General features: G+C 41.8%; 1 protein-coding gene across 7 annotated transcripts in view; it reads left to right on the top strand.

The window, feature by feature from the left end:
* ctbp2a (C-terminal binding protein 2a) overlaps positions 1-26820 on the top strand; it is a 245497-nt gene that overhangs the window by 91070 nt on the left and 127607 nt on the right. For 6 of the 7 annotated variants that reach the window (XM_068002334.1, XM_068002338.1, XM_068002332.1 and 3 more), the window contains exon 2: positions 18022-18190. In XM_068002334.1, the coding sequence (XP_067858435.1) occupies positions 18133-18190 (58 nt within the window). In that variant the 5' untranslated portion in view covers positions 18022-18132. Of the gene's footprint in view, positions 1-4053; positions 4176-18021; positions 18191-26820 lie in introns of those variants that run through there. The other variant, XM_068002336.1, reaches the window with a different exon arrangement.

Raw genomic sequence — 26820 nt, 5'->3', positions numbered from 1 at the left:
GGAAATGAGTTCTAAATTTATAAAATGTCATGTGAGACCATTTCCTCCCTTATTTCATCTACCCCTCCTAGATTCCAGCTGCAGACAGAATTGTGCAGCCAAAATACATTTCAAATGACTAATCAATGCCCACTCACCAGTGCTTTGCACTTGCTGAATACAGTGGGTAAGTAGCTTGAGGCGCTGCAGTTATGTATGTTGTCATGGGTAGTGCTGCTCAAGTATCCTAAATTGGTTAAATTTAATTTTTATTTTTATTTATATCTCAATTTAGACCATTATTTCATTAATTGGATGTGGGTGCCCATTTTTGAAATCACCTTTGAGATTGTTTAGATGCCATTGTCCACTGATTCAATATTTAACATTTCTCTTAACCATCAGATCTTGCTATTCGGAAATTTTGGTTTTTTTTGTATGTCTTAATGAAATTATAAAATGCTCTCGATATTTCAACTGTTTACTATTGCTCAGATATACAGGATTTATTGTTAACAAACCTACTGTGAGGATTTTCTTTATTAGAATCTTTCTTTGTAATAAGTCTCATTTCCTGCTGTCCTGTGCACTCTCATCTCCCCCACTGACACCTGGGGGGTAATTTTAACCTCCAAGAACGGGTGGGCTAGGGGCGGGTGGGTAGTAAAAATTGTTGAAATCTTCAGCGGGACCACATCCCGCCTCCAACGTGCCCACTTCCGGGTTTAACCCAGGCTCGTTAGGATGCGTGTGCACAACAGAAACCCGGAAGTCCTGTCCCCACTTAAAGCCAGCGGGCCGATATTTAAAGGAGCAATGTACCTCATTGTGATAGTTGAGGTACTTAATTTTTTAGAAATGTAAAACGAATTTAACCTTACCTGTTTAGGTTTCCCATCGCTTCCCATTCACGTCAGGTGAAAGCAGGTGGGAAGGGCTGGATCCATGAAGTGAGTGCCTTTATTACACTGCTTGTGGGTCAGGATGAACAAGAGCCCAACAAGCTCACCTAGCCGACAGGACCCCCCCACCCGACGGTGGACCCTGCCCCCGACGGTGGACCTCTTCCCCCTGATGGTGGACCCTCCCCCCGACGGTGGACCCCCCCTGATGTTGGACACCTCTCCCCTCCCTCGAAGATGGACCTCCTCCCCCTGATGGAGGACCCCCCGTGGTGGACCCCCACCCAATGGTGGACAACTCCCCCCCCCACCCCGCCGATATGGTGGACCCTCCCTCCGACGGTGGACCTCCCCCCACTGATGTTCGACCCCTGATGGTGGACATTGCGCTCCCGGTGGTGGACTGCCTCCCCCTGATGGTGGTCTGTCATTTCCTCCCCCCCACCCCCGGATGGTGGACCCCTCCAATGGTGGACCCCCCAATCTTCTTCAAGTCTCACCCGATGTTGTCCACCAATCTCTTCTTCCCTCCCCCTTCTCCGATTCGCGGCTCCTTTCCACCCTACAAGCAGCCAGCCTGTCAATCTGGCTGCCTGGCGCGTGGGAAACCTGGAAGCACAAATACTTACCTTCAATTGAATTGAGATTACAGATTGCGACGCACTTATTTGGCTTCCAGGTTCCCCATGCGAATATCTACGCATGCACTGGGTTCCCGGCTCCGACCTAAAATCATGCCCCTAGTCTCACCCGGTGGGGTACTGAGCCCCACACAGAGCAGAAGGGCCCAGGTTTCATCCCCGGCCTGCGCTGAGTTAGCTGATCTCACCCAGTGTTCTCACTCCCCTTTCAGTGTGTGTCCCAAGTAGGCCAATGTCTGCTGAGATGGTTTCAGTGCCCCAGGGCCAGCTGGAACCTCAGGCAAGAGTAGCCTGCCAACTTTCTCACTGTCTAGGCATGACGAATGACTGCTTGGATGAGCTACCGGTGTACGACCAGCACCCATGGAACTTTAACCCAGCTTTAGTAACCATGTTAGAACATTGGCGGGAATAAAACTTGTGTGACCAGTTCAAGCGTGTACAAATAGATTGTACACTGTGCGAATTTCATGAAGTAAGTGTGTTACAATGGGACATTACTGAAGGAAACAATCCGGCTTTCATTATTCCAACATCCTTCTGATCCTATTTAAATCAATTTGATAATGATTTCTTTGTGAAACAGTTTGAATCCACTGCACAAAGCAAGGGCCCCTCAGTATCTTTATCCATTTATACTTAGTTGATGTTTTTGTAAACTAATTTTGTGTCAGTTTATATTGGCAAATGTAGGAACAGAAAGTAATTCTGCAGTTTTCCAACATCTGGTGAGGGCAAAAAATAAACCTAACCAAATGTCTGCCACAGATAGAATCGGGAAAACAGCCTAGTGACACAGGCAGCCAGTTTCTGTTAACCCATCTGAATGAGTTTGCAGCATTTGTTGACAAATTCCCTGATCTTCTGACTAAATAACAAATAAGTCACTTCTGTTATCACCGTCCACTCAACCAGTTGTTAAAACAGCAAATGTAGCTGACAGCAGATTAAGATGTGTTGAATATATCCATAGTAACTGCTTTCAAACCAGTTTTGTTCCTTGGACTCGTGTTAGTGTTTTACCTCTGGAAGCTGGGTTTGATTTTGGCTGATGGAATGAAAGTCCAGTTTATTTGACAGCTGTAGGGGCTAATAACTCATTTACGGCTGAATCACGAGTCTGCAGTAAAATTAGCAGTTTCTAACACTGGTCACAAAAAATGACTTGGGTAGAGAATGATGCCAGAGTGATGTGGTAAGAGGTTGATTTAAAAATAATGGGACCGCAGTTCAACGTCGATGGGCTTGCTTTACTGGTGTAGAACTGGCACAACAATGACGAATTTAGCCGCGCAGTGGCTCAGGTACAATTTACACGTATGTTCGGGCTGCCGCTAAATTCGTCAGGGCCTCTTTTTAGGTGACCCTTGCGACCGCCTGAAATAAGCGCATGCTTCATTTCAATTTTGAAATGAGGGTCATGTGCCCATTTTCAGGAAATTCGTTAAGACGAGTTCTTCCGGTTATGTAGCGACCTAACCAGTTGTCCTTAAAGGGACTGCTGGAGGCAGCAGAAGAAACCAGCAGGTAAGTTTTCCTTAATGTGGATCTAAGAGGAGCAGGAATGCTTGTCTTGCCTCCACATTAGTACTGCAGGCCGTTGTTGGCCCCCTTTTGCCCCCTTCCGTTCGTCCCCCTGGATCTAAATGTGGGCCAACTTGATGTCCGAGCTGGCTGAAATTTGAAGGGCTGGATTTATTCCAATGAGGCTCGTGGACGAATTCATGACGGTCCTCGAGCCTCTCTCTTCGGGTGTGCGAGTTTAGCGTGCCAATCATTTCATGCCCGTTATTGGGTGCTGTTGAATTTAGACCCCATTATTTAGGTCTTGTAGAGTGACGTTGAGGGTGAAATTGGACAGTATTGCAAAACGGTCAATAGCAAGTCGGTAGCCCATTTTACCCCCTGCTCGATTCTCTTTTCCATTGACTTCAATGGAGAGAAAATCAGGCTGGCTGTTTTTCACTACCCCCCAAGAACATTCTCGCCCCCATTTACTTGGCATTTAAACTATTGTATCTGACTTGGGAGTGCTTGATGCAAAAAAAAAGCCTGTACCATTACCCAGCATTTAGACATCTCTTCACTTGACAGTCACACATACACAAAAAACTGTTTTGTTTGTTCAAAGCAACATGGTGAGGACACTTTACGCAGTGGAGGAAACTTTACCCAGTTTCTACCGTTTGTGCCCTATGACAAGAGTGACTTGTTAGCAGTGGTGTGGAGTACTATTGTACTTGAACTGCTAGCAGTCTATAAAGGCAACTGTTCTGAAAAGAATTTGGTTTCTAAATAAAAATCAGAGGAGTGCTTCTGAATTCCTGTCAGTCCTACCATTTTGGATCTGCTTCAGCTTTCCTCTTCTCTTTCAGCTTGACCCTGTTTCCATGGCAGCAGAGGTAGGTGCAGTAGGTCTAAAAGTATTGAGGGTTTGCTGTGCTAAATTGGCAAACTTTAAAAAAAAAAGATGTTGTCATTTAGGATGAATAAAGCTAAATCCAATTTTTATTTTTAGGAAATATCATTTTAAAGGCTGCATACAGTGACACCACTATTCCCAGCCAGAATGGAGATGATTGCTTAATTCCCCTGTCAATCACGCCTGGAGACTGCACTGCTTTGACTGGCATTGATTTTACGCACGTAATTTGTATGTAACTATCCTCCACTCACTGCATTTTGATAGAGAAATAATCAATTTGTATTATGTAACTATCCTCCACTCACTGCGTTTTGCTGGAGAAATCACTGTGATTTTATCGGGAGAAGTTGCTGCAGCTTCGGTCATGAGTTCTGTTTGCTGCAGATTCTTTTTAAATCGACTCTGTCAATATACTTCGTTTGCTTCGCTGTTTTGCTGAGTAAATAAACTTTGTTTGCTGTAAAATACATTGTTTGTTGTGAGTCCTGCCATAAGCCCCCCACTCGGTGGTGCAGCACTTCAGTGTATTAATGGTGTGACACCGTGGTGTCTCATTGTATTTAAAGAAATAAAAATAGTCATGTCAAAGTGATAACCAGACAGAACAGCTGGACTTAGATTTATATTTGGAGCAATTTCCCAAACTGCTCCGTTTCGGTGATGGAAGTGGGAAGAGTATGGGTGCCTAGCATGAAGGTATTACCAGGAAGGTTTATAATTGTCTGTTCAGCTGAACATACTTTGCAGTATCGACTGGAAGGTTATTTGTTCCATTGCCTACATAATAATGCATTTCTTTATGCTATTACAAGTCAAGGCCTGAAATTTACTTTCGCCACTCGGGTGGGTGGGGGGTGGAGAGGGGAGGGGGAAGAGGCGGGGGGAGGGGGAGCTGCCTCCTAGTCATTTCACATAAGCCATTCCTATATTGAAGTAAGGGATTTGGGAGAGCAGTGCTCAAACAGAGATCTGCGACCTCTGTGCACTACTCTTCTCTATTTACCTTTGTTCCTGCTCATGCTCCTAATGAAGGCCTGCGCATTTGCAGGTAAGTGGAGACCGAAGGCAGCCTGTTTAAGTGTGGGTCTCCAGCGTCACTGGGTCTACAGAGGCCCCCATCTTTACATTACAGTGAAGTCACCTCAACATAAAAATATCTGTAGCAGGATCCCAGATGGACTTTAGGAAGGCAGCAAAAACATTGCAAATGTCTTTTTGTTTCTGTGGTACATTTTATCGTTGTTTTGCAGCGCATTACCTGATTCTTGTTAAATTATGGTTGAATGTGATTTGAGTAATACCAGTGCTTTTCCTCTGAGTTTTTAATTATACTGAAGGTCGTGATGAGAATTCTCTCATTCCTCGCTTTGTACTGTAACCAGAGAATCGTTTCCAGTCCTATCTGAATTTCAAGCCCCAGAAGCAAATGCTTAGATATTTTCCATACCGACATTTCACACTTCAAAGCCTTGCCTTTGTTGTGTGTTTGAGATATACTGTACAGCATGTGTAAAATTGTTCCTCCAGGGTGTATTTAAGATCTGCAGTTTGCCATTATCATTGAGGTTAAGCTGAATCAAATTTACAAAGTTTGGAAAGAAGATTTCAGTTAAATCTGAGACGAAGCAATACAGGGAGAGGAAGAATATAATCCTGTTCATGCATTTACTGTATGTGCAGATAGTGCAGCATGAGGTGTGCGTTCTTTTGTTTATTGTAATCCCCCATTTAGTTACGGGACTACAAGACTCCTTCACAGAATGCATGTATGTGTGTGTAAATGCATGTGCTGCACAAGGTGATGGATGATGGAAGAGGCAAGAAGTGTTTTTCCACGCAGTGACGGCATCAAAGAAGAAAATTGGTGTATTTGTGAAACATCTGAACACCCTACAATAATGAGCCACCACCTCTCTGTGCTGCGGCCACTTTTCTATATATAGTACTCTCGTTTTGACACGTTGTGTGGAAGTCAAGCGATATTACATCACTCCACTGTGGTACAAAGTTTATATCTTGCCACAGCAATGTTAGCTTCAAGCATTTCTGCAGTTTAAATGCAACAGTAGAAACATTAGGGAATGTTAAACTGGTATTGAGTGAAAAGCCCCAGTTACACGGGAGATCTTGGCATAAATCTGATATTAATCTTCAAGTATCTAGTATAAATCTACCTGATTAAACTACTAGTGCACAGTTAGTAGAACAATACAGTCCTTTGGCTCTGTTTCGTTGCTGGTGTTAGACCAGTTTATCTTTAGTGCAAGTGAATTTGTGTCAATATTAACAGAATATGTATATAGGCTTGATACTAATTGCTTTTTAATCCATTTTTTTACATTTGCATTCTCTTCTTATTTCTAGAGTTTACCTTGCTGGCTTCCATGTTGTGAACTGCTGTTTAAACTAGGCTGATTAATGTGTTATTCTAGCTAATGCCTGGAGCATCGGCCTCAGATACCAGTGCAAAGGGAAGGGCAGTTCTGTTTCCGATTGTTCACAAAGGAGGCTTGTAAACTGGAATCACTGGACTACAGAGTCTCCAGTGCAGAATGTCTGTGAAACAGTTCCTTAAATATTCAGACTGAGGACATTCATCCTCTAACGTGTTATTAGTAAGGGGACCAAGACAAATAATTCGTTGAAAATGAACAAGTGTGTTTTTTCCTTCATTCCCATAACATTTTGACCAAACCGAGACTTGATTTTAACTCTTAACAGTGCGACATTACTAACTGGTTATAGTCCCATGTTGATCACTAGTTTGCACTGAATTAGCCAGCTTCAATCACATGGGCCCCTTAATTGGCTTCAGTGTCCCTCAGTTAGGGAGGAGAAAAAAACAGCCAGGGCTCCAGCAGCTGACTGCTTTCCCTGCTGGAAAGTGCATGTTTGTCACTCTTTGACCCCACTCCTACACCCTATTTCCTAGCTGTCCTGTCCACCCTCAACATTTCGTCTTCTGTCAAAAAAACTGGTATTTTTATACATCCTTTTAAACAGCTGCATAATTCTGCATTTAAATCCTCATATGATTTTTTTAAAAATAAATTCAGTAGGCTTTTTTTATTACTTCATGTGCTCCATTTAAAAATTCTTATGAAGTGGAAAAAAAGGTCGAGTATAGACAAGCATCACAAAATGTCATGTCGAACGCGAATTACATTTTTCCATCGCACCCAGAAGATAAGTGGATCCAGTAATTCGTTAGATTTGAGAGACTGCAGTCATACTCTTGTATATTTTGTGTGGAGCAAAGAAAAAATCGTCAGACGGGCGAACTCAGCGATGATCTTCCCCTCTGTAAGCTGCACAGAACTAATTTTACAGCAATTGAACTACAAAAGAGTGGCATGAATGTTACAAATAGGTGTTGGAGCTGTCAGCGGGGTTCTGGCACTTTTCTCTATCTCCTGTGGAGCTGCAAGAAAATTACAACCTTTCTGGGGGGGTGGGGGGGAGGGAGAGGAGGAGGGAAGGAACAGGAGAATACAATGACTTTGATTCTGTTCCTTCGAGCTGCCAGGTTCTATTTTAACAGTTGAGATGAAAAGGGAAAAAAAAAACGAGCATACTTGAAAATCTGCACTAAACACAGAAAATGCTAGAAACATACAGCAGGTCGATTGGTATCTGAAAAGAAAGGTTAACATTTCAGAATTGTCACTGGGTTTGTTTAGTGTATTGCTAGCAATATACTATAAGAAAGATCACACTTTAGCCGCTATATTTTAATGTTGTACCATACCCGTGTTGTGTGATACTCTTAATCCATCACTTCGCATTGCTCCTACCAACACCACCACCATTAATCGATCTGTCCTCACCAGCACTTCACCTAATCTTTTATATTGGCCTTGCTTTAATTCAGAATCTTGGACAGCAACATCCACGAGCCAGCTGTTGTATCTACTTCTTGATTCCAGCGGCAGTATTGTTGACACAATTTTTTTTTTGTAGGCCTGCTAGCCTGCCATCGGAGTAAAGGGGTCAGTTTTAGCAGAGTAAATGCTGGTGACTAGCTCACGGATACTGGTGCCCCAGGATCCTATCTGAACAAGCACTCGTGTAAAAGCCATTTATTATTATTGTATTGCTCAGTGCTTTTCACAATTCAAGTGGATACCGCAAAAACAATTCACAAACCTACCATTACATTTTACTGAAACCTTTGTGACCATATTGGTTTTGGGTGTGACCTTTCATCAGAACTATATTAGGAGTAGTCTGGTTGCCCAAGGGAAGCAAAGAAAAAAGGTTGGGCGCATGTGGTTGAAAACTGCTGGTCCAGCTAGATAAAGCTGAATTGTAGCCCTGATAGTGAATTGGTTTTAATGTTCATCTGTCTTATAAAGTGTGTTTTGGTGAGTTTTCATACAGACATCAAGGACTGGCATTGTGTTAGCAGCAAGGTATTGAATCGGCCGACCCCAAGAATATAAAAGAAATTTAACTAGCTAATGCATGGATATTGCAGAGTTGAAATTCCAGCTCAACAGACTATGAGCTTGTCCAACAGGCTGGAATGGGAATTTGGCTATCGGGCAGATTGAGAACAGTTAGTGAAGAGCCCTGAGTCTAGGACGCAGTTGTCCCAAGTAGGAAGCAATAAATAAACTGAGAAATTAATTTAGCTCAGACATTTTATGGAAATGGTCTCAAATGAGCAATTGTTCACATGCTTCAGGGCATTTATACAGGCAAGTGTAGAAACCCCTCTTTGATGTAGGATAGGGGTAATACAATTACGAGTGTCTAGACAGAAATTAGTAGCCAGATGTTCCTTCATGGAGAGGCCATTTAGGGGTGTTAAAAATAGCCCATGTCTGGTGTGATTGTCCCACTATTTAGCTGTTTTTTATATTGGTGTCAGTGGGCTGTTTGTGTGGCTGGTTCCTGAAGCACGGGTCTAGTGCAGCCACCGGCAGTTACAGTCCAAACCAGTCTGATTTGCTAAGGCCAACGACCAGCAAGACCTGTTTTGAAAAAAATGGCACTTTAGTGTGTTCCAAAACACATTATTGTGAAGATTATGGTAGACTCACACCTGTCAGTCACTATTTTTGATACACTTAAATGTGGTACTTTTATGTACAGGTGACAGTTTGTGGATGAGAACACTGCCTTAAGAGTTATAACTCCGTGACTCTTCCGGCACTCTCCCGATGTAACTCCGTCAGGAGTGCGACAGAAAGGTCCGCAAATTAGGTCTGGCACCTGAAGCAGCTTGATGTTGGGGTGGTTACACGAGTGCACGCCTCGATTCCTGGCTGCCTCTCATGACCTCTCCTGGCTGCGTGTACACTTAGTTTCTAACTACTTATTTTTACAGTCGGGATTCTTTCAGATTGTGATGCATTGGCTAAGGAAGCAGAAGGTAAACTAATGCATGGTGTAAAATCGTCTCTATAGACCACTGCAAGAAAGCTTTACTTTTGTGTGTGTGTCTCTTTCTCTTCCCCTCCCATCCCTCATACATAAAACATTTTAAAAATCTATCACATACTTTTTTAAAACTAATTTTAGTACTTTTCTGCCTCTCACTTCCGGACCACTGCAATGCAAGGTGTGATTCTGATTCTCATGTGGAAAGCAATCAGATAAGATAGTTTTGATAAAATAAGTGGAATTCCCTTTTAAGTTTTATTGATTTTGCATTTAATAATATACACTAATTAAATAATTATGTTGGCAGGAGCCCATTGTAAGTAAGATCTCGAGCTTAACTACAGTATCCTGTCTAAATATCTTTCAATAAAAATAAATAGTAGCAGTATAAACAAATAACAGGAAATGCAAAATTTTCCCCTTTACAGGCAATGAAAGAATGAAGGCTTCTTGGGTCAGATGAAGTGTAAATTGTGTGAAACACTTCAGTCTTCTACTTCATACAGAAATCCAATGAGCACCATCTACAGCACCAGCAAGACATTTCCATTCTGCTGTCCCTTCTATCTCGAGACTGGTGAATTAGTGCTAAAATCTCATTGTGCTGGATACTGCCAGAATTCATTAAACTCATTACCACTTAAGACTCCTAACAGCTGTCAGAGGGGGGGAGAGAGAGAGAGAGAGAGAGAGAGATGGATAGAGGCAGAGTTTCATCTGGATTGAGTTTGAACCCAGGTGCCAGAGTTGAAAGTACACCACTCCCTCTTTCACATATATCACCCAGTCTGACAGGAGCACAGAGTTGCTGTGTGTAAAGACACAGTCATTACAGACTAATTTAAAACAGACAACAGATTTTCTTTTAAAGGACATTTTGAAACTACTCTAAAAACAAGCTTATAGGCTCCAATAAAATCCCGTGAGTTTACAAAGCGCAGAGCATTTATCAGATCTTTATTTATAAGAATGTGTGAAGTGCTATTAAGAGAGTCTTGAACATGATCTACTAAGAAAACACCCACTGTACAGCGGGAGTATGAGACTTATGCAGTTACAGGTCTCAAGATTATTATCTTGTGCCTAAAATAAAACATTTTAACTCAAATGTCCCTTATCTCCTCAAGTACTAATTACTTCTTTATCTAGAAGTACATGCAAATGTTCTCGTTCTGCAGTTCTGAAAGCTTTCGTCTCTCCCGGTCAGATATTATGTTTTATCATTGTGTAATGTACTGAATGGAAGGAATCTTTCAATTAGTAATAAGAATGGTGGTTGGGGGGGTGGGGGGCGTGGGGGGAATATGGCCTTTGTGCTGAATGAACACAAGGAAATTGGACTTCCAATACAATTCATCACTTATAAGCCTGCAATGAGTTTTTCCAGCAAGTCCAGCACTGCTGATGCATGTTGTGTAGGAACTCTCAGAAGTCAGAATATTAATGAGATGCTTAACCAAATAGAGGGCTTATAATGGCATTGATGTTACTTTGCAGCATGCAAAGTAACATCAATGCCATTGAAATGCGTAGAACTATATTGTTCAACTATGTTTACAGCTTATTTAATTTCCTTTTCTCCTTTCCCTATTGGAGAAAACTCAGCAGCAGCATTGCTGCCTTTCGCAACAAACACAAAATTTCAGTTGACTACTTCCTTTTGTACAAAAGACTCGTGCTTTTGGCTTATCAGGGCTGCGATAAAATAGTTTTTCTACCCACATAGAGCAATCATGGAGCTAACACCTTAAGTGTCTGATTTCACTGGGTATGTTTTGAATCCTTGCACAGATCGAAGTTCACAGTGATCAGGAGTCACTGCTCAAGGGTGAAAATGGGGAGAAGCGGTGTCTGAAGAGGGGCTGAGTGTTGCTGAGCAAGGTCCAGCATGGCAGGGGCACTGCTGAGTTGCTTTGTAATTTTGACCGATGAAATGGAGAATACTTCATGAGCGTGGACTGCTGAACAAGTCATTGCTTCATTGCGTGAAATGGTGCAAGCCGATTCTGGCTTGAATTGTGGAACCTACCATCCAATTATGCACAGTCATGCAACAAGAGTTCTCAGCATTGCAGACTGCCATTGAGCAACAAGCATCATCAGTAGCAGCTGCAGGGAAGACCTCAGGCATGCAGATAGCAAACAGAACTGGAGCAGCCGTCATTAAAGCTCCCACTGATGCTTCAAGGTGTTGAGAACCACAGTGCAAGTTGTGTAAAGATTGGTTTTGAGGCACTCGACAATGCATTCAGCAAAGCCATGAAGGAGCAATTCAGATGCCTCATAGTGCAATGGTCTCTGGTCATAGAGACCAATGGCTGCTATTAGGACCGAGTCTGCAACACTGGCTTGTGCGGAGAAGCACAGGAAGGGATGGCAAGCTATCAAGTAAGTAACAGCCCCTTAGCAGAACAGGCCTCCTAGCAAATGACTGTGGAAGCACCCCAAAACATACTGGCCTCCGTAACTGGAAGAGGGCACCTTCTCCTTGTGCACAAGTGCGAACATCTTGGGTCAGCAGCTCAGAGGTAGACAGCCTGCGGCATCGCAAGCAGGTCCTCAGAAGATCTCCCAGGAATTCTCCCTAACCTTTGCCCATACAACACCCTTTCGGTTATCAGTTAGGACAGGAATGTCCCAATCTTTTTTGTCTTTGTGGGGCACGGGTGCATATTATGGATCCGTGTGGGCCATATATAAAGCTTAAATCGATTTCCCATTATTTTGCATATATCTCAACCTGTGGATAATAACAGATCCTCTTCATAGAATCATACAGCACAGAAGGAGGCCATTTGGGCCATCATGCCTGTGCCAGCTCTCTGAAAGAGCTACCAATTAGTCCCATTCCCATGCTCTTTCCGCATAGCTCTGCAAATTTCTCCTTTTTTAAGTATATATCTAACTCCCTTCTGAAATTTATTATTGAATCTGCTTCCACCATCCTTTCAGGCAACACATCCCAGATCGTAACAACTCGCTGCGTAAAAATAATTCTCCTCATCTCCTCCCTAGCTTTTTTGCCAATTCTCTTATCTTATGTTATGATTTAGGATTTATCTAATCCCTCCCAAAACTCGGTCTATGAAATTCAAACAGGAAAAATCAGTTAGCAATAAATAAAAACCCAAATTGAACTGAGATGTGAATTTAATGGGCCAGATCCCCCTGGGTTGTGAAAGGCCTGTAGCCCTTAGTTTGGACTCTCCAGATAATTGAGGCATACCCATATATAGCAGTAAGAGTGATCCCATTTGCTTGCTTTGGTATTTTTCTTTAAATTAGACAGCACCTTCCACACATCATTTCACGTGCAGTGGGTAGGCACAGTATACACACCCTCTACACAATGGCATCTCACACCTGCTGAAAACCCTTGTTTATTAGTGGATTGCCTTTCAACCCTGTGGAAGGCATTTTGCTGTTCCCTCCATGCCATCCACAATAATCTAAAGGGCCTCTTCTGTGAAGCAGGCTTTTCCAGATTTTCTTGCTCCCTCCATGAGCGCTCACGTTTGCACATTCCAAAGTTGAATTGATGCATTGTGCACTATTTATACCAGTTACATACCTGTTATGACGGTTGATGTGTGACCCAGCATTGTTACTTTAGATTGCTAAGTTGTGGCACATCGAACCTCCAAGAAAGCACGGTGAGTAAAGTTGTGTGTACCTGCAAGTGCGCTAAAAAGAGAGAAAAGAACTCACAGAACTAAGAGGAAATTAAACTGCTAATCGTCTGCGCGTTGAAAGATAAAATGATGTCTAATAATTCTGGGGGGGAGGGATCGATGATTCATTGATGCTGTCACAGTGGAGAAGTGTGAGTTGGCTTTAAATCATGGCAATCTATATTAAAGTATCCTAAAGGGGACACTGCTTTGGTTCTCTCAAAATCAGCAGTAAATTCCTTTGCATACTTAAGGAGATTTTGCCAAATAAACACGTTGTCTCTTTTGCCTTGGATTCCAGGACCCTGGTTATCTGCAAGCTAGCTCCCAGCCTTTATACCCCAAACTGCATCTACAAGTCAAAAAACTGATTTAACAGGAGAAACACCAAGTCCAAAATTGACTGAAGATTGCCAGAATCTGAACTAAGAGAACCCCACACAAACTGCCATTAATTCAAGGTCACTTACTTGAAATTATCTGATAATTTAATCTTATATGCACTAAATTCCTACTTTCCTATATTATTTATATTGCTTAATTCAAAATAACTGGATAATTCATTTTTTTAGTGTATGAAATAACCAAATTATCAGTAGTAGACTGTATGGTCTGTCTTTGATCCCTTCCTTCTGGATGGGATTTGAACACAGTTTTTAGAGCTGAAGTGACAGTTTTGTTTGCAACACATTGTGTCACTCAATCCTTCACATGACTGGCGTAAAAATCAGCTGCATGTGTTGTGACAAAAATTAGCATTTTTTTTAATGTGAAGAATATGATTAAAAAATGAACTGACTTCATTCAAAACAATTGCAGAAAAGCAACTAGGTTCTATACATTTTTCCACTTCCGCTTTATAATATTTGGCATTAAAAAGGAAACAGCAATTTAGGAGTTCAAAGGATATTACTGTCCTCTTCTGGAAGGACTTGGACTGAATAGTGTCTATAATTGTTTCAGCAGATAAGTAGATACCCTTTAATTGTTAAAAGGTACTTTATCTCCCCTGACATAATTGTATATTCTGTATTATCAGGTAGCCTGTCTTCTGGAGCATGTTAATGAACACTGTTATTTTTATATTTTAAATGCCCGTGGAACTGTTCGATTACAAGTTTAATGCCATGATTGAGTATGTCCCACATTTCCCTGGCTGGTGATACAGTTTAATACTGTACACCAGTGCATTAACAGTCCTTCAAGTATCTTGGGTGTTGAGAGGTGTTTCTTTTTGCTGTGATACTAATATGGCAGTTCAGATACTTACAGGATTACAATACCATATAATGATCCAATCAGTTCTAACAGCAAACTGGTCTTGGAATAGTATAGAATCATAGAATCATAGAAGTTACAACATGGAAACAGGCCCTTCGGCCCAACATGTTTATGTCGCCCAGTTTATACCACTAAGCTAGTCCCAATTGCCTGCACTTGGCCCATATCCCTCTATACCCATCTTACCCATGTAACTGTCCAAACACTTTTTAAAAGACAAAATTGTACCCGCCTCTACTACTGCCTCTGGCAGCTCGTTCCAGACACTCACCACCCTTTGAGTGAAAAAATTGCCCCTCTGGACCCTTTTGTACCTCTCCCCTCTCACCTTAAATCTATGCCCCCTCGTTATAGACTCCCCTACCTTTGGGAAAAGATTTTGACTATCTACCTTATCTATGCCCCTCATTATTTTATAGACTTCTATAAGATCACCCCTTAACCTCCTACTCTCCAGGGAAAAAAGTCCCAGTCTATCCAACCTCTCCCTATAAGTCAAACCATCAAGTCCCGGTAGCATCCTAGTAAATCTTTTCTGCACTCTTTCTAGTTTAATAATATCATTTCTATAATAGGGTGACCAGAACTGTACACAGTATTCCAAGTGTGGCCTTACTAATGTCTTGTACAACTTCAACATGACATCCCAACTCCTGTATTCAATGTTCTGACCAATGAAACCAAGCATGCTGAATGCCTTCTTCACCACCCTATCCACCTGTGACTCCACTTTCAAGGAGCTATGAACCTGTACTCCTAGATCTCTTTGTTCTATAACTCTCCCCAACGCCCTACCATTAACGGAGTAGGTCCTGGCCCGATTCGATCTACCAAAATGCATCACCTCACATTTATCTAAATTAAACTCCATCTGCCATTCATCGGCCCACTGGCCCAATTTATCAAGATCCCGTTGCAATCCTAGATAACCTTCTTCACTGTCCACAATGCCAGCAATCTTGGTGTCATCTGCAAACTTACTAACCATGCCTCCTAAATTCTCATCCAAATCATTAATATAAATAACAAATAACAGTGGACCCAGCACCGATCCCTGAGGCACACCGCTGGTCACAGGCCTCCAGTTTGAAAAACAACCCTCTACAACTACCCTCTGTCTTCTGTCGTCAAGCCAATTTTGTATCCAATTGGCTACCTCACCTTGGATCCCGTGAGATTTAACCTTATGTAACAATCTACCATGCGGTACCTTGTCAAATGCTTTGCTGAAGTCCATGTAGACCACGTCTACTGCACAGCCCTCATCTATCTTCTTGGTTACCCCTTCAAAAAACTCAATCAAATTTGTGAGACATGATTTTCCTCTCACAAAACCATGCTGACTGTTCCTAATCAGTCCCTGCCTCTCCAAATGCCTGTAGTAAATATGGTTGTCTGGCTAAATAATCAGACTGACAGTAAGCAGAGATACTGCACTTATTTTCAATGTCTGTGGGGGTCTTTGCATACATTGTAGTCTACAAGTAATTCTATATATTTAATTAAAACAATATTAAGAGGAGATTTGATAAAGGTGATCAAAATTAGGTTTTGTTAAGGTATATACTGAAAAATTGTTTCCACTGGTCAGTGAGCTAGGGGGCATAAATTTAAGATCATCACCAAAAGAACAAGGGAGAGGTTAAAATGATTTCTTTCACACAGAGGGTTGTTAGGACACAAAATATCCTACCAGAAACAGTATTGGAAGAATAATCCATAATAGCTTTTAAAAAGGAAGTAGATAAATATTTGAAAAATAAAAATTTAAAAAGGGCTGGGGAAATGTACGAAGTGGAAAACTTTTGAGAAGTGGCAAAGGCGTGATGGGCTGAATGGCTCCTTCTTTGTACCTTTAATTGGTTAATAGACATCAATGCTAATTTGATCTTAATAAATATATTGGTCAAATTACCTAAATTTGTTGACTTTTCACATCCACCATATTATTAAAAATTTCCCTGAATGTAGAGTCTTTTGAAAGTTGCAAGTGTGTTATCATTTGCAACAGACTTTATTGATTTTGTGACTGCAGTAACTTGCAAAAGCAGGGTCAGTGATCTAATAGTGAAGTGGCATCACCACAGGTATTTACAACAATTATTTTGTGTCAGCTTAAAAGTAGATAAAGTTTAAAATAATCTGTGAAACCTACGTTGCAAAAGATACAATGCTACAACACCATCTTCCCCAACAGCCAACATGGTGTGCATTGACCTGAGCTCTTGAAGCAAATTGTTCCAGTCTGGTGACGACAGCTTTTTACCAGAGATTGTTTCTTTTTGTCCTGTTATCTTAAACGAAAGAAAATTGAAGCCATGTGTTAGGCAGTTGTGTACAGCATTGTCTCTCAGACAACTCCACTGGCCCAGTATGTTGGTAATTTTGATTATTGCTGACTACAGTTGCCATTCACTCAACACACTTTTTTTTCTTTTAAGTCCTTTTTTTTAACCATTGGAGTGTTTGCAAATAATGCCAGTAACTTGGACTGTGCAAATTGTGAATTGGATATGTTTCTTGCAAAAATTTATGTTCCTACTGTGTGTGATCACCCTCACAAATAGTGACCAAGGTTTAGTGAATCTAGCATTGGTACTTCATAAGAGTCAATGTAAACACTTCTGAGACTGTAGTGGAAGAAAAAATGATGTATAATGTCAAGTATTTGTAGATGACCATTCAAATTCTAGCACTAATCTAGGTGAGCTTGTTCCAACTTAACCTTCGTTCTCACAAGATCATAATAGCAATAATGTCTATTTATCCTGGGCCTCCTTGGGCTGAACAATATATTTAATCAACACACGAGCTTTATACTCTTCTAAGCAATGGAGGTTATTGCTTGAATAACCATCAGTCAAATGACCCATTCTGTACTGTGATTGGTCTGAGATTACATCATACAATTACAGTAGTGACAGCAGGATGCGATGATATGCTGTGGTTATGTAGTACAGCCTAATTGAGTCTTGAGTTCTACTCCAGTAACGTGTCTGTGCATTACTTCAACGGTGCATAAATGCATCACAAGGGAAGCATGTATGGGTTTTAGTTATATATTTACCTCAAACTTTGCATCAAGATTAAAATAGATCTTAACCCTTGACCTCCATTTGCTATGGCTGTGGATTGGCTAAGAGTGCAAATAGCAGACTGGCTTCTTGGGCATCTACTTGAGCCATTAAACTGCTTAATAATGAAGGTCTCACAGAGTTTCTTGGACATCTAATTATTATGGTAGCAGCAAAGGTCACAAGATATGAGTGAGGCTTCTGACCTTGATTTAGCCAGTGTTCTAGCTGAGAACTATTGTAGTCTTGGCTTTGTGTATGTGAGACATAAGGCTTTGTTACACACTGAATAGGTTGGTTAACCTTTAAATGACTGGAAATGCTGCACATGGTCACTTACCCACTAAATGTTTCATTGTATAAGCAAGAAAAAAACGTTCTCTGTGCTGATCAGAAAGCAAGAAGTTTTCAAATTCAATATGGTGTTTAGTGATAGAACACAAAGGCAAAAAGATTTTTGTTCTAATTTTCCATTGCTGTGTATTTGTAAATTTAATTTACTTTTTTTATTGTGGGATATCCTAACAAAAACATGATGTGGTGCAACCTTAAAAGAGCTCTTGTTGTTTTTCACCATCTTAGTGTAGGTTTTATTTAAAATGTCCGTGTGGTTTCAGTAAGTTTCACTGACTACTTTTGTGTCTTTAAATTTCCTTTCAGGATTTGGATTAGAGTTATGCACTTGAGCTCCTGTGGATTCATCTGAATTGTGAACACCTCAAAAGCTGTTTGCTTGTTATATTAAAAGGAATTCATTAAGCAGCATCACTGATGTCTCTGATGGACAAACACAAAGTGAAGCGGCAACGATTGGATCGAATTTGTGAAGGTAAGCAGATTTTACAGTCATTTGGTCTTTAGCAATAGTGGAAGTGATTATCGAAGAGTCCCTAGATCATTAGATCTGATAAACTGGGCTGGTAGCTTTGCTAAACTAGCTGGAAGAACAAACTAAAACCTAGACTAGATCTTATGCTGCATTTGCATTATAGCTTCAATTATAGTAGCAATGCCAGCTTGGCTCAGTTGTAGTACTCTGAGTCGCAAAGTTGTGGGTTGAAGCCTCACTCCAGGGACTTGAGTCCATAAACTAGGCTGACATTTCAGTGCAGTACTGATGGGGGCGTTACAGCAGAGCAGCATTGATGGAGGCGCCATCTTTTGATGAGATGTTAAACCGCAGCCCGATCTGTTAAGACGAACGTAAAAGATCCCGTGGCACTATTCAAAGAAGAACAGGGGAGTTGTCCTGGCCAACATTCCTCCCTCAATCAGCACGACCAAAATTGATTAACCTGTCATTTGTTACTTTGCATTGTGAAAATTAACTGCTGTGTTTCCTTACACAGCAACATGTACTACACTGCAAAATAATTAATTGGCTGTGCAATGCTTTGGGACGTTCTGAGGATGTAAAAGGTGCTTTATAAATGCAAGTTCTTTCAGTGCTATAATATAAATGAGATGACAGTAGTGTCCTGTGAACATAAAACAGCCATCTCAACCTACACAGGAAGCCACTTGCTGGCTTGCACGGACCTTTCCTATCCCCACACTGAAGAAGGTTCACAGCCACAAAATTCAAGTAACACCTGTGACTTTTATTCGACTGCACATACTTGTTATACACTTAACTACAATGAAACTATCATATTAAAAATGAAATGCAATTTTAAACTCCAACTCTTGTATTATTCATTGGGAGGGGGTGGTGTGGATGTGGTTGTACAGGGAAATAGGCAGAACTTTCAGCTCCGGCGGGGGTGTAAAATGGGCGATGTCAGACAGGCTGCCTGTTGTACGTCCTGCTCGATTGGAAAGAAAAATGCATTGGTGTGTATAATGGGCGGCTGATCCGATCTTGCCTGTTTTACATTCCCACTGAAGTTGAAAGTTCTGATGATAGAATGTTACCCCCCCCTCCCTCCTTTCTTTTGTTGGTTCAGTAACAGCAAGCAACATGGCCCAATAGATCAATCAGTGGATGGAAAAGAGAATGGAGCTGGACACCTGATAATGGCATACATCATTACAGGACAATCCTTTGAGGAGTGGTCTCTGAATTTGTATTTAACAAGTACCAACCTCTGTCAATTTTGGAGTCTCCATTCATGTTTAGTAGGATAAAGATTATGCTTTCTAATTTCAATAAACAATATTTAGTAGCTACATAAAACTGACTACAGAATCCTCAGTATGCTTAACTCGTTCGGTCATAACAGATTACAATATTATGTATTGTAATTCTTGTAGACTACCTACAGCGGGTCATGGGTCATCTATTACATCCACTTTTGCCAATTGGAGCAATGGGAATGGGCAAACAAGAGTGTCCTGGAATGTGTACAGATTTATTTGTATCGCTGCCTGTCCTTAGGGCAACTCTTCCAAGTCTAGGTTATCTAACCTGAGGTGGTTTCAAAATCTATACAGTCTTGATAATTATAATAGAAGGTGGCTCAATTGTGACGCAAGAGGGCAAAAAAAAATTCAGCCTGATCAGAAAGTGTTCTGTGTGTCCACATCTGACCTTATTTCGACTGCATCTGGGACAAGTAGAAGTTAATCAGGACAAGCAATTGCCCAGAGACACATATATATACTTGTGTAAATTAATTCTACCTCTGAACAGCCGTCAGTGAGAGTTCACAATCACTCATCCAATGGTTGAACACAAATATGTGTCCCCATTGTTGGGTAGATGTTATTATCTGGTCTCCTAAAGCACTTTAATTTCGTACTCCTACCCCATGAAGTAATTTAGTAGCCTCCAGTAGTATTTGCTCCATCAAGACATTTGCTATAAACTGTGGTTAGCCTCTTTTTTCGGTTAATCGGTGATTTGTGGTAGACAGATCGCCCAGTGTTCAGTTAGTGGTATTATATTATCAGCAAGTCTGGGCTCTTAACAGTAAAATCCCGTAAGTCATTTCACTTAAGTATGCAACTACTACAATGTACTTGATTCATGTGTTTGACATTAATTGTCCATGATTTATGCAAAGCCATTTCGGATTCATGCGCTGATTACATCCTTTCGTGTTTGATTTAGCAGAACCTCTGATCCCGAGGTTGAATTTGTGATTGTTTTTCTGGGTCGAAAAGTTTTAGTCACTTTTAATCCATTTCTATATAACTTCTTATAATCAGAATAAAAATGAAATGCTCATTGGGTTTGTGCACCGCCATACAGACCCTGAAGGTACCGGCTTCAGTGCCCATTCTCTGCTGAGTTAGACAGTTTTAGCTGGGGTGGCAGTAGGGATAGTACAGTTGGCTGCAATGCCTGTAGGGTAAGACTAGGAAAAATCAGCCAGGCTTCCTGCTCCCATTGTTATACAGTGGCCCCTGCTGGCAAATGCACTGTATGGACAATGAATGAGGAAAGGATCGGTCGGTCCTGGCTGTGATTGTCCCCCTGATCAAGTAACCTGTTAACACTTGTTAGGGTTCAAGAATGAGGAGTAGGCACTCGGGTGACGTACTGGCGGGTAACTGGCACTCGCGAAACTGTGCCCCAGCCTGATTCAGGGCCTTCAGGAGTGAACTGGAAGGGTGGTGGTGAGAATGTAATTCTAAGACTAACGACTGAACATTTTCTATTTAATCGTATTATACACATTACAGCGACATCTCATTTGTAGTTTGGCAAAGGCCCTTCCCAATGATTATTGTGGTAGAAAACAATGCTGCTGAGAGGCAAGATGTGAAATAAATGCAGCGTTCCCACGGCGTGTCTATCATTTTGTTCTTTGCTTTTGTATCAAATATATTTAAAGCAGCTTAAGAGTCCCTTTTGCCCACGATTTGCTAAAGTAAGTTTCATCCACATTTGAGGGTAATCATGCTTTGTTGTTTTATAAAAGTGGCTTTGAAGCCAAGTTAAAAGAGAACAAATAAGCAGACACTGGGCTTTTTGAAATTAGCCTTTCTGTCTGATGTTTTTCATCAGATCTGATAGCTACAGATTTGAGAATAACTGGAATGAGGGAACAGGAATGGCTGTAAAAATTCCATGGTTGTGGATTTGATTACGACTGGAGATTATTTCCAGCTGCATGCTTTAATTTGTCATTTCCTCTTAAAGGGGACCAGTTTACTGAACCACGCTTCAGCATGTTGAGCAGCTTTAACCAAGGACAGACGTACCTGCAGCACCTCTGACTGTCCGTTTGTTTACACAGCTGGCAACAAAATCAAATTAGATTGACCATTAGGATCTTACACTGTAACTTAAATACACATGAAATGATGGATGAAATGAAGGTGCATCAAAGCTTTGATCTCCTTCCCTCTCCTCCTCTACAGTTCCCCATATGTAGAGTTTCCTGTCTCCTTGTGGTGTCAAGGAGCTTCCTCACACAAAGGGCAGCCTAAAGGGTGACACCCCCAAAGTGGTTTTGAGCCCCATACCTTCTATCAGGTAGCACCAGGGAATAGCCCACGTACTCTCACTTTTTTTGGATGTGTGGCTCAGGAGCCCTTAAAGGGTGAGGCAGCAAGGTTTAAAGTTTCTAAATGGGGCAGAAGTAAGACTTTGGGGCATCATAATTAAATATTGTACTTGTAAATGTAGAACTTAGAAATTCAGTGCAATTTACATTCAAGCCCCGATTTTAACTGGGAGCGAGGCATTCCGAGCCCGCATGCAGCAAGACCTGGACAACATCCAGGCTTGGGCTGATAAGTGGCAAGTAACATTCGCGCCAGACAAGTGCCAGGTAATGACCATCTCCAACAAGACAGAGTCTAACCACCTCCCCTTGACATTCAACGGCATTACCATCACCGAAACCCCCACCATCAACATCCTGGGGGTCACCATTGACCAGAAACTTAACTGGACCAGCCATATAAATACTGTGGCTACAAGAGCAGGTCAGAGGCTGGGTATTCTGTGGCGAGTGACTTACCTCCTGACTCCCCAAAGCCTTTCCACCATCTACAAGGCACAAGTCAGGAGTGTGATGGAATACTCTCCACTTGCTTGGATGAGTGCAGCTCCAACAACACTCAAGAAGCTTGACACCACCCAAGATAAAGCAACCTGCTTGATTGGCACCCCCATCCACCACCCTAAACATTCACTCCCTTCACCACCGGCGCACAGTGGCTGCAGTGTGTACCATCCACAGGATGCACTGCAGCACCTTGCCAAGGCTTCTTCGACATCTCCTCCCAAACCCACGACCTCTACCACCTAGAAGGACAAGGGCAGCAGGTACATGGGAACAACACCACCTGCACGTTCCTCTCCAAGTCACACCCCATCCCAACTTGGAACTATATCGCCGTTCCTTCATCGTCGCTGGGTCAAAATCCTGGAACTCCCTTCCTAACAGCACTGTGGGATAACCATCACCACACGGACTGCAGCGGTTCAAGAAGGCGGCTCACCACCACCTTCTCAAAGGCAATTAGGGATGGGCAATAAATGCTGGCCTCGCCAGCGACGCCCACATCCCATGAACGAATAAAAAAAAACACACAGACCACGGCAGCATGCTGTGAGAGGAATTTCAGGCAGCAGGAGGTCGTCAACTGACACCAAAGGGCTGCTCACCGGCAACAAGGTAAGCCGCAGGGAGGGGATTTTTGGAGGGTGGAGCCTAGAGCAGGGGAAGCCTAAATTTTCCTCGTTGGATCCAGAGGAGCACTCTTGCTCCTCCTGGCTGCACAAGGAGAGTATAAACTTACCCATTTGGGCCTCTTCTGGTCCTGGATCCTATTCCTGCTGTCATTACTTGGTGGGAAACCACAACAGCTTCTCCGCTCAGGCCACAGTTAAAATAGTAGTCGGGGCCCGATGATGTCATTCAGTTGGTGTCCTTGCCACCTGCTCAAAAGAGCAGATTAAAAGAGAAGTCAGCGAGATCGGTGCAGGACAGCGGTGGGTTAGTCACCCCGCGGTTTCTGCCGGATGGGTAGGGTTAAAATTGACTTTTAAGTGTTAGCTTAGTTCAATTGTTGGAGATCTCATCTTTGAGTCAAAAGGTTATGGGTTCAAGCCCCACCCTAGAACTTGAGCATATAATCTAAGCAGACATTCTAGTGCAGTATTAAGAGGTTGTTGCATTTCCAGAGGTGATACCCTTTTGATGAGATGTTGAAACAATATTCCATCTGCTTGGTCGTTTACTTCAGGCTTATGTTAAAGATCCTGTGTCCTGGCCAACTGATCATTCATCTAACTGCTGTTTCTGGGACCTTGCTATGTTCGGCTACTACACTTCAAAGTATTTCATTGTACATGTGCTTTGGGAGATTTCTGAGCTGTGGTAAGGTGCTTTATCAATGCAAGTATTTCATAGTATCATAGTAGGTACAGCACAGGAGGAGGCCATTCTGTCCATCGTGCCTGTGCCGGCTCTTTGAAAGAGCTATCCAATTAGTCCCATTCCCCTGCTCTTTCCCCATAGCCCTGTAAATGATTTCCCTTCAAGTATTTATCCAATTCCCTTTTGAAAGTTATTATTGAATCTGCTTCCACCACCCTTTCAGGCAGTGCATTTCAGATCATTACGACTCGCTGTGTAAAAAAATGTTTCCTCATGTCGCCTCTGGCTCTTTTGCCGATCACTTTAAATCTGTGTCCTCTGGTTACCGACCCTTCTGCCACTGGAAACAGTTTGTCCTTATTTACTCTATCAAAACCGTTCATGATTTTGAACACCACATTTCTTCAAGTGTGTTGAATGCTTATTGCAAATTACTTGTTTTGAGAAAACTGCTTTATTGCGCCTCGTGATTATATTTGAAGTCTGTTCAAGCTGCATTCCCCACTGTGCTTATATTCTTTGAAAGTTAGGGGTGAAAATTGTTTGAGAGAAAACCACATCTGCTGGTGGGGTTGGTATCAGGAGCTAAAGCAATCACTTGCCCCAATTAAATTGCACCTGTTTAGGAAGCAACTGAACTGACCTCAGATACATAGACACAGAGGCCCATTTCATAGCAGAGACCCGATCATTGATCTCTGTCAGAGTCCCACTAATTATTTGAGCTCCTAACTCTTTGAAAATCAGTTTCAAAAAGTTATTATTGCATTTAATTTTTGTTCTTTTCCACTGATTTTATTCTTTAAAAATATTCTTATTCGCACGTTTATTGTTTATTACATCACTGGGGAGAGGTACTTAGCCAGAATTGGGAAGGCCATCAGTGTGATGGATCTGAATTAACGTGAATTGAGGTACAGTCATTAACCAGGGTATTTAAAGCAATTGCAGCATTTTAACCGTGTTCATTAACTTATGTCCCTCCTACTAGCCACAGACTGTAATTCTCCCAACAGATTCACCCTATAATATCAGAATTCATTGTTTCAAAAATGATTTTAAAACTTTAACAAATATTGTTTTAAAAAATGATTTTAAAATGAATCATAATTCTGTGTCACTGTTTCATTGTAAGGTATGCTAGTATACTGATTACTGTCAGTCAGGTATATGGGGGACCAAAGGCAGGTAATGATTAGCCAATATATTTTTGCCATCCTGGTTAGACAATCAGGTGGTTGCAGTTTTCAGTCCCTGACAATGTTCACTATATAATCAATGTTAAGGTTGTTTTGACATCTTCTGTATAGTTGTTTCAATAATGTAATTGCTCCTTATGTGCCCTGGTGCCTCTACACATGTGCTTTTTTTTTCTTGTGTGTGCACACAGACCAGGTTTGGATAATCATGTTTTCAGTTTCAGTAACATTGGTGATGTGCTAGTTTCCTCCTGCAGCATGTCATTAACAGATGTGTGTCGCATTGGTGAACCATCAGTATGAAAGATCTCACCCCATGAAACCAGAGCCTGGACTGGTTACAATGTTAAAACAATAGGTTCCCAACAGAGATACAAGATCTGAGATCTCCAACTGGCTTAAGGCAACTGCAGCAGCAACAACAACAACAACTTGCATTTATATCGCCCCTTTAATGTAGTAAAACATCCCAAGACGCTTCACAGGAACCAAATTCAACACCGAGCCACATATGGAGATATTAGGACAGGTGACCAAAAGCTTGTTCAAAGAGGTAGGTTTTAAGGAGAGTCTTAAAGGAGGATAGAGAGGCAGAGAGGTTTAGGGAGGGAATTCCAGTGCTTAGGGCCTAGGCAGTTGAAGGCCCGTCCGCCAATGGTGAAGCAATTAAAATCGGAGATATGCAAGAGGCCAGAATTGGAGGAACGCAGAGATCTCGGAGGGTTGTAGGGCTGGAGGAGGTTACAGAGATAGTGAGGGACGAGGGACATGGATGGATTTGAAATCAAGGATGAGAATTTTAAAATTGAGGTGTTGCTGGACCGGAGCCAATGTAATGGTTTACCTGAACCATACAGACAAGAAGGTCCTAGAATTGAATCCTGGTCCTTCCTAGAACTGTACACATGTGGATATAGAGTGATGACAGGTTTGGGCTTCACTGTGATACCTGCTGCAGCAAAATAGCCTGCTGACACTCAGTTCCTTGACTTGCATTTGAAGAGGGTGCTTTGTGCCTCTAAAACTGCCTACGAAAGGTGTAATCAGGAGAATGGAGGGCACAGGAGAAAACTGACAAAAAAAGGGAGGACTTTGCCTACAGAACAGCAATGGTTACATTCCAAAAGAAATTCAGTGGCTGTAGAACGCTTTGGGATGTCCTGAGGTCATGAAAGGAGTTATATAATTGCAAGTTTTTTTGTTATTTTTAACTGTTTTAAATTGACGCTCACATCTATGCTTCTACTGGCAGTGAATTTCACTGCTTTTGACTGGGTAGAGAAACAGGCTAGGAGCACGTTCAACACTATTCCTGCTCACCTTATTGTGAGCCGTGCTCGGGTTCATTGATATTGTGAGTAATACAGCCCATGAGCTCAACTGCCCCATTGCCATCCTGAACAATCACTTTGGGGGGAGGGAGTTAGGAAAGGAAAGAGTAAAAATGATAAAACTGCAAAAAAAACTATGGGCTGACGATGGGTTTGCCTACATAATAACAGTGACTGCACTTCAAAAGTAATCCATTGGCTGTAAAGTACTTTGGGAAGTCCTAATGGCACTCATGTTCTTTTTCCTCCTATGCTGTGAAGGGAGTTGGCAAAATTGATTGAAGCAAATTGTTCACTAGGGTGAAGGGCTCAAACACTAGAGTACATCAACTAAATATTAGGAGGTTAGAAGTAAGAAGGAAAGTTAGGCTGAACTTTTCCCTGTTAAGTTGTATAACAGGAAGGACACTGAAGCCGACAGTAGAAATGGGTTCAAGAGACAGACGGATGTATTTCTGGAGAGAGAAGGTATTAAGTAGAGGAGCGTAGATGGGGTTGATCGCTGAGAAAAGGACAAGCCTAATGGCCTTTTCCTGTTCCTAAAATAAAATCCTATTTCACGAGAATAATGCTTTTCTATTAGGTTTCTGAGACAGATAGTGTAAATAAGCATGCTTCACGTAGATGTGCATGGAGAGTTACCTGGTTATT

This window comes from Heptranchias perlo, chromosome 21 (genome assembly GCF_035084215.1).
Source record: "Heptranchias perlo isolate sHepPer1 chromosome 21, sHepPer1.hap1, whole genome shotgun sequence".
NCBI classification, from domain to species: domain Eukaryota; kingdom Metazoa; phylum Chordata; class Chondrichthyes; order Hexanchiformes; family Hexanchidae; genus Heptranchias; species Heptranchias perlo.
The sequence above is the reverse complement of the archived record's forward strand: the minus strand, read 5'-3'. Positions and strand labels throughout refer to the sequence as shown.